The 14,072-nt window shown below is 42.7% G+C and overlaps 1 protein-coding gene across 1 annotated transcript in view; it reads right to left on the reverse strand.

Annotated features, from left to right (window-relative positions):
• The window catches only part of LOC114808744 (DAZ-associated protein 1-like), a 32,333-nt gene that overhangs the window by 1,207 nt on the left and 17,054 nt on the right, over nt 1–14,072 (reverse strand). The window contains exons 5-7 of the mRNA XM_029056571.2: nt 13,196–13,244; nt 5,123–5,205; nt 522–675 (exon numbers count right to left, since the gene is read on the reverse strand). Coding sequence (XP_028912404.2) covers nt 522–675; nt 5,123–5,205; nt 13,196–13,244 — 286 coding nt within the window. The remainder of the gene's footprint in view (nt 1–521; nt 676–5,122; nt 5,206–13,195; nt 13,245–14,072) is intronic.

Consider the following 14,072-nt stretch of genomic DNA (forward strand, 5'->3'; position numbering starts at 1 on the left):
TCTAGTGAGGCCTGAAAGTATCACACATGCATATACATTTCAGCTACCCTCACCCAGAATTTAGGTCAGGCCCCATGGGTCTCCCGGGACTGCAGCAGTTTTGGTCTTTCTCTCTACCTTGATTTTGACCAAATCAATAAACGGACAAGCAGTAATCCATAACACATGGATTACTAAAGCAGAAAAACAGTTTCAAGGAATACAGCTAACAAAGAGTGACTTGCTTATCTGTATTTAAGGTTATCCTTCATTTTAAATGCTCATGAAATTTCATTATCCTAAGACATCCAAAATGGCAGTAATCTAAATTGTCTTCTCATGAAGCACGAGTTGAGGTTAATTTAACCGCAGCATTGGGCTTCTCTATGGGAAAGGAAACTCTTGTAGTGAAGCAAACACAAGTCTTCCTGAGATGAGCAAATTTCTTTTACAGTGTCTTGAAAGAGTCAGAGCCCTATTTGCAAATGGATTGAGGAGCTATGCAAAAACCGCAGAAATGTCTTTCAGCAAGGAGGGATTACCTTGAGGGACATAACCCTGATGCCAGCTGGGGAGGGGTTGACCTGTCCATCCATTGGCAGCATTGGGCATTATCCTGCTTCCCCACTGGCTGAAGCCTGCATATCCTGGGCCACGGCTTTTGCTCTCTCGAGGTTCTGCCCGTTTGGCCTCAACCTAAACAAACAGATAACCAGTAAGGAGAGAACCTTCGGCTGAAGACACCTTCCTATCCCTTCTGATTCACCTCTAGTTACACTAAAGACATTATGATTTAATCCTGAACATTTTGGCAACAGTAAATTCCAGACCTGTTGAATGTGTGTGTGGGGGGGGGGGAGGGGGAGGGGGGAAGTTTCTCAGGCATTACATGTTTGTAAGGCTGTACATGAAAGTCTGTATTTTAAAACTTAAAAAAAAAATACCCTCAGTGATTTCAATTCCTTATGTCATTTGCTTTTTTAAAAAATTTAAAGCAAAAACATCACGTCCTTCGGTAATTCCCCTCAAAATTTAATGAGGAAGTCCAGGTGTGTGTGGTGGGTTTTGTTTTTTTAAATTAAATCATCCAACATTTTAAAATAATGCTTCCAAGTTTGCCACATTAGCACGGGCGTCACCTGAAAGCTTTAAACGATCAGTGACAGGGACATCTCCGATTCTGCCAAAATGGGGATTGGATGAAACAGCTTGGGTGTGACAACAGACAGTGTAATAAAGAACAAAGCACAACCTCCATGTTTTAGTAGAGTGGTGTATATGCAAAATTAATATTAAATCTCTCCTCCCTGGACTGCTTACAATTTCAGACCTGCTCAGACCTAAGAAACACGTATTTGGCTTTTATGTAAATATTTATGAAAAATTTCCAGAGGAAGATATAGACTTACCTCCCCGGCTTACTCATAAAGAATTTGAACTCAAAATAACGGCATGGGAATTGGATTATGGTAAGAAAATCTTATATATAAAAAAGAGAATAAGTTAGTATGAAATAAAAATGCATCGTTATGCAAATTTGCACAGCATGCAAATATTCATCCTGTGTTAAATGACCACACTTCCTTAAATGTTTTGTAACTCCCAACACTTTATTTTTAATTGATAGCTTGGAGATGATAAATGTCTATAATCTATTTTCACTAGGCTCCACGTTTAAAATAAAAACAGCTGTTTTCTTTACTACTCTCGTAAAAACACCATCCTAATTTTCTTCTTTCTCAGTGAAAAAAAAAAAATTCTCAGTCCTCTTTGTAGCTCAAATATTTTTTTTATTTAAATAAAACTTAGTAATGGGAGGGGAAGTGAGATTGCTGTATTGCAAATTCTTCCTGCTCTACATTAAATTTTATTCATGTCAGAGGTCAAAGAAGAACCAGCAGGGGACAAAAAGTTTTCATTCCCCACCACTTCCATTCTGCTAATGCTTCAGGGACTTTCTTCGTAAAGAATACCAAAAATCTCCGTGACCTGAGGGTTCTGCTACTAGAAAACCAGAGAAATTTTCCAAGAACTCAAATTTATAAGCCACCACGCACTCTTGTTATGGGAATATGGATCCCACATTCAAAAGCCAAAAAAATTACTGCGATATGATTTCATCTTTCGGTAGGAAGAGGCTATGTGTGTAGCTTCTTCGTCCTTACACTTCAAATGCCAACTGGGGAAGCTACCATTTTTTACAGTCAAAAACTCATGATAGGATGAAGAGATGGTATCCCAACCACACCAAATGGTCAGGTTTCAACTACATGCACCCAAGAATTCGTAGGCGTGTACTGAATTTCTAATCAGAGCATGATGCCTCAGCAACTGATTTGCTAATTTTTAGATATATATTCCACACGCCAAATGAATTAATCTAACAGAGTTCTTTCAGTAATGTTTGTTTCTGCACCTAACCAGGTCACTGTTATTAACTGGAAGGACGTTTGGAATATTATGTCTAAATTAACTGCTGCCAAATTTATCAAATCATTTGTCCCTCTGCATAAAGACAACACCTTTCTAGGTTATAATTGTTAAATACCACGTTACAGTGCCTTACCATAATGAACACAGACTCTCATGAACTTGCATCAAACTAATAATGTGGTCTTCTGCTTGGTGAGGTGGCCGGAAGTTAGGAGGGAAAACGGGGCGCAGGGCCTGTGTGACCTCAGGAGACTCACTCACCTTCTCTGAGCCTCAGTTTCCCCACCTGTAAATTGGGGCTAAGGGCAGTGTGGTGCGGTGGGAAGGGCAAGAGGACCCGTGTGACCTCCGAAGACTCCTTCACCCTCTCAGTGCCTCAGGTTTCCCCATCTGTAAAATGGGGCTGAGGGTCATTGAGGAACAGTGGCGAGAACATAGGACCTCTGTCACCTCAGGTGACTCCCCTGCCCTTTCCAAAATGGGGGTAAGGTGGAGTGTTGCTCAGTGGAATGAGAAGAGGACCTATGTGACCTCGGATGACTCACTCACCCTCTCTGGGCCTCAGTTTCCCCTTCTGTAGAATGGGGATGAGGGGCGATGTGGGCCAGTGGAAATTGCCCAGAACGTGTGTGACCTCGGGTGGCTCACTCACCCTCTCTCAGCCTTAGTTTCCCTGTCCGTAAATGGAACTTGGGGGCTCAGTGGAAAGAGCAGAGCACCTGTGTGACCTCAGGTAACCTCGCTGGGCCTCAGTTTCCCATCTGGAAAATGGGGGTTCAGCCCCCTGCTCCCCCTTAGACTCTGAGCCCCATGAGGGACGTGGTGACCTTGTTCCTCCCTCCAGTGCTTAGTACAGTGCTTGGCACACAGTGAGTCTGTTCTTCTCCCACTGAGCCCCATATCACTTATGTACATACCTGTAATTTTATTTGTGCTGATGTCTGTCTCCCCTTCTCTAAACTGTAAGCTCGTTGTGGACAGGGAATGTGTCTGTTGGTTGTGGTTCTGTACTCTCCTAAGCGCTTAATACAGTACTCTGCCCATAGTAAGCCCCCAATAAATACGACTGACTGAATAAATGGATGAATGCTAATTTTAAACTGAAACGATTCAATTAATGCCACTACAATACACATTTTTTTCCTGCTTTACAAAGTTCAGTGCCTTTGCATTGTTAATGCAACAAATACCTCATCACCTCCATTCAAAACGGTTAAAAGCATATTCATCTGATTAACACATCCCTTTGGGGAGGAGAGGTAATTCACATAGTAACTTCTAAAATAGTTACATTCCAGTTTTGTCACTTCTGTGAAAAAAGTAGACAAAGGAGTCTTTTGACCAAAGTGGGAAAAAGTTTGCATTATAGGGTTATGGCAAGATGAAAAACTGGAAAATTTGGGACTCTGTTCCTGAAATGATCCACTTCACTATGGAATTTGAATGTGAAAACAATTGCTTTACTGCTAATAGTTTAACAAGAAAGTAATTTTTTTCACATTCAAATTCCATAGGTAGCCTTCACTAACTGCAATTTCTCCAAGAAAGTCATGTTAAAATTTGCTTCACCAAAATTGACACAGAGAAGCAGCGTGGCTCAGTGGAAAGAGCCCAGGCTTGAGAGTCAGAGGTCATGGGTTCTAATCCCAGCTCCACCACCTGTCAACTGTGTGACTTTGGACAAGTCGCTTAACTTCCTTGTACCTCAGTTCCCTCATCTGTAAAATGGGGATTAAGTCTGTGAGCCCCAGGTGGGACAACCTATACCCCCCAAGCACTTAGAACAGTGGTTGGCACATAGTAATCGCTTAACACAGTATCATTATTATTATTATAGACGGGCAAAATAAAAGCTATGCTGACTTCCTGACTTGGAACTTAGACCTGTTTTAGCTTTTTCTGGCTCAATTCTTCCGTTCCTCCCTTGTGGTGCACAGTAAAGAGATGAAACAGCTAGAGGTCACTTAAGTGTAAAATGCAGTCAAATATTACATAAAGTTTGTGTATTCTCCCCCCAGTTTAATAGCTACGTGACTTAACTGAAAACAAATATGAAACAAAAGAGAAACCCAACTTCCCACCCTCCAAAAAAAACCCAAAAAACCCAACCAAAAAAGTCCAATAACAAACCAATGCCTCCAAAACTCCACCAAACCTTCATGATGTTTCATAATTCAATTTTGCTTTAAAGTGAGAAATTGCGGTAGTCAGATGAACCCCTCTATTCAGTATCGGGTCAGAAGAATGTAATTTGAATACGGTAATATGCAACTGGAGGGGTGCTACCTGCAAACCAAACGTTGGCCAACTCAGGAGATTTCACTGGGAGTGATTTTCACACATCCTGAAATTAAATTCTTAGTTTTTTCCACACACTCCCACACTCTCACTCCCAGTTGTTAGTACTCAATTAAAGCATTCCAAATGGTCATCCAAAAGGTAGTCCAAAATTCGGTATGGGTGAGGATTTGGGAGATATACACAACCGCCACCTTGTTTACACTGAGCTATTTTCTCTGAGATACGTAACTATGTGTACTCATTTCCTGAAAACCTACCTGGGTTCCTAATTTAAAAGCGTTATGCTCTAAAAAATAACCTTTCAGCTACTGTCGAAACTGCTAAGCTCTTCCTTAAGAGAAAAGCCCCAACTCAACTTGTGCTTACGATTGGTTTTGATAGAAGGTAAAATAAAATTACAACTACACACTTTTTTGCCCATGATGTCGTGAAAATGCATGTCCACAGCCTGGTCCACTGATTGCTCGTCCTCGTAGGTAATAAATCCAAAACCTAGCCAATGAAGAAGAGTGAATCAAGATAGCAGGGTGTTGTGGCATAAAACAGGATGATGAACAATAGTAGAGGTGGACCAAGGGTTCAAACAAGGGTTTCAGCTAAGGACTCCAAATGTATATTTTAAGCAGTCTTTTAATTCAGTTTACCTAAAAGGAATTAGGTAACTGCTATTTTCCAAACCCTGCATATTTGCCCAAGTAATTAATTTTTTCCTTGCCCTGTCTAGAATTACCTCCCTGAATTACTTATGAATGATAGGCGAGATCAATCCTATGACTGGCAGGAAGGAATGGATTACAGCTAGTAGTTTGCACGGTGCCACCTGTATTCCTTCATCCAGTAGTGCACAGACTGCAATGAGCAGGCAGACAGGGATGAAGCAGGTGCAAAGATTTTATCAGTTAATCAATCAGTCAATCATATTTATAGAGCAGTAACTGTGTGCACAGCACTGTGCTAAACGTTTGGGAGGTACAATATAACAATAAACACACAGATTCCTGCCCATAATGAGCTCATAGTCTAGAGGGGGAGGCAGACTTTTATATAAGTAAATCCAAGTTTACGTGGGCTGAACCCATGTAAGGCAGAAGTGACCATTTCTGGCCCGCAGCACAAGGATAAGAATCAAAACTGGACTATGCAGAGAAGAGTGACTTTTTCCTTTTATTGTCTGCCCCAAATATTGTGCTTATTTACTGAGTGCTAAAATGATCTGCTCATAAATGGCATTCAATAAATACGGAGCATGATTATTTTAACTTTGATAGAAGTTGTATTAATTGTATATATTGTATATATATATATAGTATATATATATATAAATATAAACAATATATAAACCTTGAGCATGGAGCATGGCAACGTTCAGTAAATAGCCAATATCTAAGGAATTGCTATTTATTTCAAGGGAAAATGTTCTGTGTTTATAATGACATCAACATTAGGTTAGGCAGGACTACTACAATCAAGTTCCCAAACAAAAAACCCAAAGGAAGATAACCATCTGAATGGTAACTAAACTACTTGGTTTTCAGAAACTGTCAAAGGGCTTTCATTTTGCAAAAAGCATCAAGGAAGCAACAACCACAAAAACATTTCTTCCCACTGGCACAAGGGCAGTGAATATTTGCTTTCCTGAAACCCGTGTTTTCCCCCTTGGTTTGCATTTTGCTTTGCAGCTAGTGCAGCTAGCAGGCATATAGTGCTTTAAATTGTTAATGAAAACACAGAATCTACATTAGTTAGTGCCTTGCTAAGCTCCCTTACTCCAAGGAGTACCAAGGCATGCTATCAGAGAAATAAATACAAAATATTCTCATAGATATAAGCCAAGATGAGATTCAGCTGAACAAGTTTTGCTGTCTCCAGTAAGAATAAGAAACATTAAAATAAGAGATTGAATAAAACCTGAATTCCCCAAATAGTCATTCATTCAATAGTATTCATTGAGTGCTTACTAGGTGCAGAGCACTGTACTAAGCGCTTGGAATGTACAAATCGGCAACAGATAGAGACAGTCCCTGCCCCTTGACGGGCTTACAGTGTAATCGGGGAAGAGAGACAGACAAAAACAATAACAATAAATAGAATCAAGGGGATGAAAGTCTCATTAGAACAACAGCAACAAATAGAATCAAGGTGATGTACACCTCATTAACAAAATAAATAGGGTAATGAAAATATATACAATTGAGCGAACAAACACAGTGTTGAGGGGAGGGGTAGGGAGAGGGGGAGGAGCAGAGGGAAAGGGGGGAAAATAGGGCTTAGCTGAGGGGAGGTAAGGGGAGGGGGGATAGAGGGGAAGCAGAGGGAGCAGAGGGAAAAGGGGAAGCTCAGTCTGGGAAGGCCTCTTGGAGGAGGTGAGCTCTAAGTAGGGTTTTGAAGAGGGGAAGAGAATCAGTTTGGCGGAGGTGAGGAGGTAGGGCATTCCAGGACTGCGGCCCAGGGGTCGACAGCGGGATAGGCGAGAACGGGGGACGGTGAGGAGGTGGGAGGCAGAGGAGCGGAGAGTGCGGGGTGGGCAGTAGGAAGAGAGAGGGGAGGAGAGGTACGAGGGGGCAAGGTGATGGAGACCTGGAAGCTTGGAGTGAGAAGTTTTTGCTTCGTGTGGAGGTTTATCGGCAACCACTGGAGGTTTTTAAGAAGGGGAGTGACATGCCCAGAGCGTTTCTGCAGGAAGATGAGCTGAGCAGCGGAGTGAAGAATAGACTGGAGCAAGGAGAGACAGGAGGAAGGGAGATCAGAGAGCAGGCTGACACAATAATCCAGCCGGGATATTATAAGAGCCTGTAACAGTAAGATAGCCATTTGGGTGGAGAGGAAAGGGCAGATCTTGGCGATATTATAAAGGTGAGAAAGTCAGGAAGAGGACAGGGTTTGGGAGGGAAGATGAGGAGCTCAGTTTTGGCCATGTTGAGCTTTGGGTGGCGGGCAGACATCCAGGCAGAGACGTCTTGGAGGCAGGAGGAGATACGAGCCTGAAGGGAGGGGGAGAGGACAGGGGCAGAGATGTAGATCTGTGTGTCATCTGCATAGAGACGATAGTTAAATATAAGAGAGCAGAATAACAGCTCCAGAATGAAAACTGCAATTCATTCCAATACTCCTTGTCAGAATTCACTGGATTTCTTCACACAGAAGAATATCCTTTCAGATCTTCACATAGCATCGAATTCATTTGGGAAGTATCAAGTTCTACTCAGAAACAAGGGGAATGCCTCATTTGCATACCATCCACAAAAAGAGATGATCTTTTATCACTGTGTACAAAAGGAATACTGGAGGGCAAGACCTTGCAAAAAAAAAAAAAAAAAAAAGGAAAATGAGATTCTGAGTGAATCTGGGACAACAAGGTGGAGGGATGAAAGATACCAAATCCAGACCCAACTGGAATCCTTTTTCTTTTTTTTAAAGTATAGCAAGAGAAAGCTTAAATAAACAGGGGTCCTCCTTAAGTCTTAGGTTCAAGAATGGGGAAAGCCAACTCTTTAGTGAACTTGAGACTGATTGTTACAGCCTGTTTTAACAAGAAGTTTAGAAAACCTCAGGTAAATAAAGATTAACCAAACTGAAGCACAGTTGGTAGGAAGTTCTAAATACACTAAAGGGGGATCATTCAAAATCAGACACTGCCAGGATCAGTTTACAGAGTTCGTCTCAAGACTGCATTCTTTGGGGCAATAACAGAAGTTGATGAGGAGACACCATGGCTTCCCTCAGTTACAGATTGAAGTTAAAATCAATTTATCAATACCCTGGTGACGGGTGAAATTTGAGGGGCTACACTGGGCACAGAGGAGAGGAGAGTGAACGTTTTTAATTGACAAAGAAGGAAAACTAAATTAAGTGAATTAGGCTAGGAATTAGAAAAGAGAATATTCTCTACAGTAGAATACTTTAAAAAGGCGAGCCAGAAGGTTACCTGAATAGAATAAATGCTTCTACTGAATTCAAACTAAAGAAGTTTTTGTATCATTAAGCCGCCCCTTGAAGGAGAGGGTGCACAACTAAATGTTCATAGTATCTCAGTAATACAGATACTTTATGTAAGATTCAAGTTATCTGATAAGCTTTGAAAAACTAGGACACTAACCCTCAGGGAAGAGAGCTGCCTAAGAAAGGATGGGCCTAAAGGATGAGCCTATTCATACCCTGTTTAAGGCCAGAGATGTAATCAACTGGAACAAATTTGTTTCAGATTAAGGGCAGTGGAGATAGTTACCTCTTTACATAGAGTAAACCAAACACCAGGGGAGCACCATATGTCTAGGGGATCTTTGTAAAGCCCCTAAACCAAAAAGCTCTCTTCAGGTAGGTGCTCTCAAGTGGCTCCCGTCAAATTCTAATGCACATGATCCCCTACAATTCCCTGCCCTCAGCAACATATTGCCACAGGAGTCAGACACCTCAATTCCAGGCAATCCACCTTTTTTGGAAGCTCCATTTAGGGGAACCCATTTTCACATTACTCAGTCAGGTCTTGGAGTGAAAGCCTGATCCTGGGGCGATTGTACATGGCAAATGTATTTCCACTGGGTAGAGTTTAATGAGATTTAATTCTATTAATACAATAAAAGTAGGACTCCAGCTGAGATGAGGCAGGTTTGGATAAATATACAGGTTACCCAAGTGATGAGGTAGCCTGTAATAATAATAATAATAATGTTGGTATTTGTTAAGCGCTTACTATGTGCCGAGCACTGTTCTAGCGCTGGGGTAGACATAGGGGAATCAGGTTGTCCCACGTGGGGCTCACAGTCTTAATCCCCATTTTACAGATGAGGGAACTGAGGCACAGAGAAGTTAAGTGACTTGCCCTCAGTCACACAGCCAACAAGTGGCAGAGCTGGGATTCGAACTCATGAGCCCTGACTCCAAAGCCCGTGCTCTTTCCACTGAGCCACGCTGCTTCTCCTCCTGTGATTTGTAATTCTATGATTCTATGATTTAAAAACAGATTCCCAAATTTTGAGATGACATCCACATTCAAAGACCAAAATCTACTCCTTGTAAATTACACCAGAATTACAAAAACCAAGATATTTTAGAGTAAGGGGGTCCACCGGGATCTGCTGCAGGATCTTCTGCTGCTGTTTCCTGCAGAAACGCTCTGGGCATGTCACTCCCCTTCTTAAAAACCTCCAGTGGTTGCCTGTCAACCTCCGCACGCAACAAAAACTTCTCACTCTAGGCTTCAAGGCTCTCCATCTCCTTGTTCCCTACCTTTGCTCCCTTCTCTCTTTCTACTGCCCACCCTGCACGCTCCGCTCCTCTGCCATCCACCTCCTCACTGTCCCCCGTTCTCGCCTATCCTGCCGTCGACCCCTGGGCCACATCCTCCTGCTGTCCTGGAATGCCCTCCCTCCTCACCTCTGCCAAACTAATTCTCTTCCCCTCTTCAAAGCCCTACTGAGAGCTCACCTCCTCCAAGAGGCCTTCCCAGACTGAGCTCCCCCTTTTCCCTCTGTTCTCTCTGCTGCCCCTTTACCTCTACCTCCCCTCCCCTCCCCTCAGCTAAGCCCTCTTTTCCCCCCTTGCCCTCTGCTCTTCCCCCTCTCCCCCTCCTCTCAGCACTGTGCTCGTCCGCTCAATTGTATATATATTTTATTAGCCTATTAATTTTGTTAATGAGATGTACATCCCCTTGATTCTATTTATTGCTATTGTTTTTGTCTGTCTGTCTCCCCCACTTAGACTGTAAGCCTGTTATTGGGCAGGGACTGTCTCTGTTGCCGATTTGTTCATTCCAAGCGCTTAGTACAGTGCTCTGCACATAGTAAGCACCGCCCCTGTCCTCTCCCCCTCCCTTCAGGCTCGCATCTCCTCCTGCCTCCGGGACGTCTCCACCTGGATGTCGGCCCGCCACCTAAAACTCAACATGAGCAAGACTGAGCTCCTCATCTTCCCTCCCAAACCCGGTCCTCTCCCAGACTTCCCTATCACCGTGGATGGCACGACCATCCTTCCCGTCTCTCAGGCCCGCAATCTCGGTGTCATCCTTGACTCATCTCTCTCGTTCACCCCACACATCCTATCCGTTACCGAGACCTGCCGGTTTCACCTCTACAATATCGCCAAGAGCCGCCCTTTCCTCACCACCCAAACGGCTACCTTACTGCTACGGGCTCTCGTTATATCCCGGCTAGACTACTGTGTCAGCCTTCTCTCTGACCTCCCTTCCCCCTCTCTCGCCCCGCTCCATTCTATTCTTCACTCCGCTGCCCGGCTCATCTTCCTGCAGAAACCATCTGGGCATGTCACTCCCCTTCTTAAACAACTCCAGTGGTTGCCTATCAACCTCCGCTCCAAACAAAAACTCCTCACTCTAGGCTTCGAGGCTCTCCATCACCTTGCCCCTTCCTACTTCTCCTCCCTTCTCTCTTTCTACCGCCCACCCCGCACGCTCCGCCGCCCACCTCCTCACCGTCCTTCGGTCTCGCCTATCCCGCCGTCGACCCCTGGGCCACGTCCTCCCGCGATCCTGGAACGCCCTCCCTCCTCACTTCCGCCAAACTGATTCTCTTCCCCTCTTCAAAACCCTACTTAAAACTCACCTCCTCCAAGAGGCCTTACCAGACTGAGCTCCCCTTCTCCCTTTACTCCCTCTGCCACCCCCCCTTCACCTCTCTGCAGCTTAACCCTCTTTTCCCCCATTTCCCTCTGCTCCTCCCCCTCTCCCTTCCCATCCCCTCAGCACTGTACTCGTCTGCTCAACTGTATATATTTATTACCCTATTTATTTTGTTAATGAAATGTACATCGCCTCGATTCTATTTAGTTGCCATTGTTTTTACGAGATGTTCTTCCCCTTGACTCTATTTATTGCCATTGTTCTTGTCTGTCCGTCTCCCCCGATTAGACTGTAAGCCCATCAAACGGCAGCGACCGTCTCTATCTGTTGCCGACTTGTTCATTCCAAGCGCTTAGTACAGTGCTCTGCACATAGTAAGCGCTCAATAAATACTATTGAATGAATGAATGAATGAATAAACACTACTGAATAAATGAAAGCTTAGAAAAAGCAACCTGCAAAAATGCATCATCAGCTGAACAGGAAAAATTTGTCAGGCTTCAGAGAACAAAGAAACAAGGCCTAGTCCTCCTCTGACTGGGGAACAGACCTGTACCTGTGTGATAAAATTTAACAACTTGCAGAAAATAAATCTAATCGGATATTATTAATCACAGTCAAACACCTAACATTAGTCACCTTTTCTATGAAGACACTGGAAATAGGGGTGGTTTTTTTTACGTGAAGCATTTCATATGGGCAACAGGAGGAAAATGAGAAGTTCATATAGCAAACTATTCTCTATTATGATCAAAAATGCCTAATCAAATCAAACAATTTGGCCTAGAATAAAGACCCAAAGGACACTGGGGGAGGTGAGAAACACCTTAGCTGCAGCAGATATTCCAAAATGTCTGGGTTCTACTCACTTGGTTTATTTATTAACCAAAGTTCAAGAGAAAAACAAAACTCTCACAAAATCCATCAACCCCTATGGACCAATTACGGAAGGGCAGTGGTTTTAGTATATGGATCAATTATGGAAGGACAGTGATTTTAGTAATTGTGGTGTATGTTAAGGGCTTACTATGTGCCAAGCACTGTACTCAGCACTGAGGTAGATATCAGAGAATCAGGTCCCACCTGAGATTCACATTTTAAGTAAGAGGGAACACAGGAATTGACTGAATCCCCATTCTGCAGGTCAGGGAACTGAGGCCCAGAGAAATTAAATGACAAGCCCAAGGTCACACAGCAGTTAAGTGGCAGAGCTGGAATTACAACCCACAGCACTGACTCACAGGCCTGAGCTCTTTCTACCAAGCCACCTTGGTTCGGCACTCATGTCAGACTGTGCCCAAACTGATTATTTTTTATCTGCCCCAGCCATTAGTACAGTGCTTGGAACAAAGTAGGCACTTACTAAATATCAAAGTAACAATAATAATAACAATAATAATCAATCATATTTGTTGGGTGCTTACCAAGTGCTTAGTAATAAAAATGACGGTGACAGTTATCATTATTATTGTTATTGTAAACGAGCTGAAATAAATCAAAATGACAAAAAAATGTATGGAATGGATAATTTCTAGTTTCAAACAAAGATCATTGGAACTCAGTGGGGAAACCAAGCCAATGGGAGGGAAATCAATCTTCCAACCCTATTCACATTTCCTTCATGCAGGTGGCACATCAATATGGCTTCAAATTTTTCTAGATGCATTTCACAAAATACAAATTGTATTCCCATTTTAAAACTCTAATTGAAGTGGTCCCCCCAAACTAGTGTGAAAGTAAAAACACACTTCATGGAGTTGTATGTGAAAAACAGCTACCTTAAATATGCCTTGAATTTCTTTTAGTAAAAAAGTTACCAAATTTGTTTCTGATCTTTGTGAAATACTTTGCCATTTGAGTAAAGAGGAGGAGAAAAAAGGATTAAGGACAAAGTGTATTAATCTTTACCTCGAGGCCTTTGCTTCCCAGCATCATAGATCATTACCACTTCAGTAATCTGAAAGACAAAGAAAAAAACATCTGCTACTGGTACTGCTACCGCTCCCGCTACCACCACTGCTAATGCCGCTGCTGCTGCACTGCTACTACTGCGAATGCTCTCAGGGCCCTGCCATCATGTAGATATGTTTTTGGCAACTTATCTATAAAGAAGCAAAAGAATGTTCTCACCTTTAGGGTTGCACAGCTGTAACAAACAATAAAAATACACAGGACAACCATGAAGCTCACTTTCCTAGGAAACTATTAAATCAGAAAGGCTGGAAAGGTTTTAAAACTGATGAGGACTTTAGCCAAGTTGCAGTCCATTGTGAAAGATTTAATTCTCTGTTCCTTACAGATTTACCTTTGCCCCACTAGGTCTTTTTAAGTTTAAAAAGTTTACGTTTAAAAAATCTAAGGGTAGAAATGAAGAAATATAAATGAAAATGAAACCATGTTATTATTATTTATAATAAAATTTAATGTAATTATTATTTAAACTATTTATTTATATTAAGTTTGCCTCCCTCTCTAGGCTGAAAGCTCCATGTAGGCAGGTAACGGGTCCACCATCTCTTGTTACATTGTACTCTCTCAAATTCTTAGTACACTACGCTGCACAGAGCAAGCGTTCAATAAAGACCACCGATGCTGATACTGATGATGACGATGACGACGATGAAAAGATTAGTTCGTGACAGAATCAGTGCTATTTAAAGGCAAACCAATGTAACTGTCTGTCAGATATGAGGAGGGAGGGCGTTCCAGACCAGAGGCAGGATGTGGGCATAAGGTGCCAGGGAGACAAGCGAACTGGAGGCCCAGTGAGAAGTTTAGCGGCATT

Source organism: Ornithorhynchus anatinus, chromosome Y5, assembly GCF_004115215.2.
Source record: "Ornithorhynchus anatinus isolate Pmale09 chromosome Y5, mOrnAna1.pri.v4, whole genome shotgun sequence".
NCBI lineage: Eukaryota > Metazoa > Chordata > Mammalia > Monotremata > Ornithorhynchidae > Ornithorhynchus > Ornithorhynchus anatinus.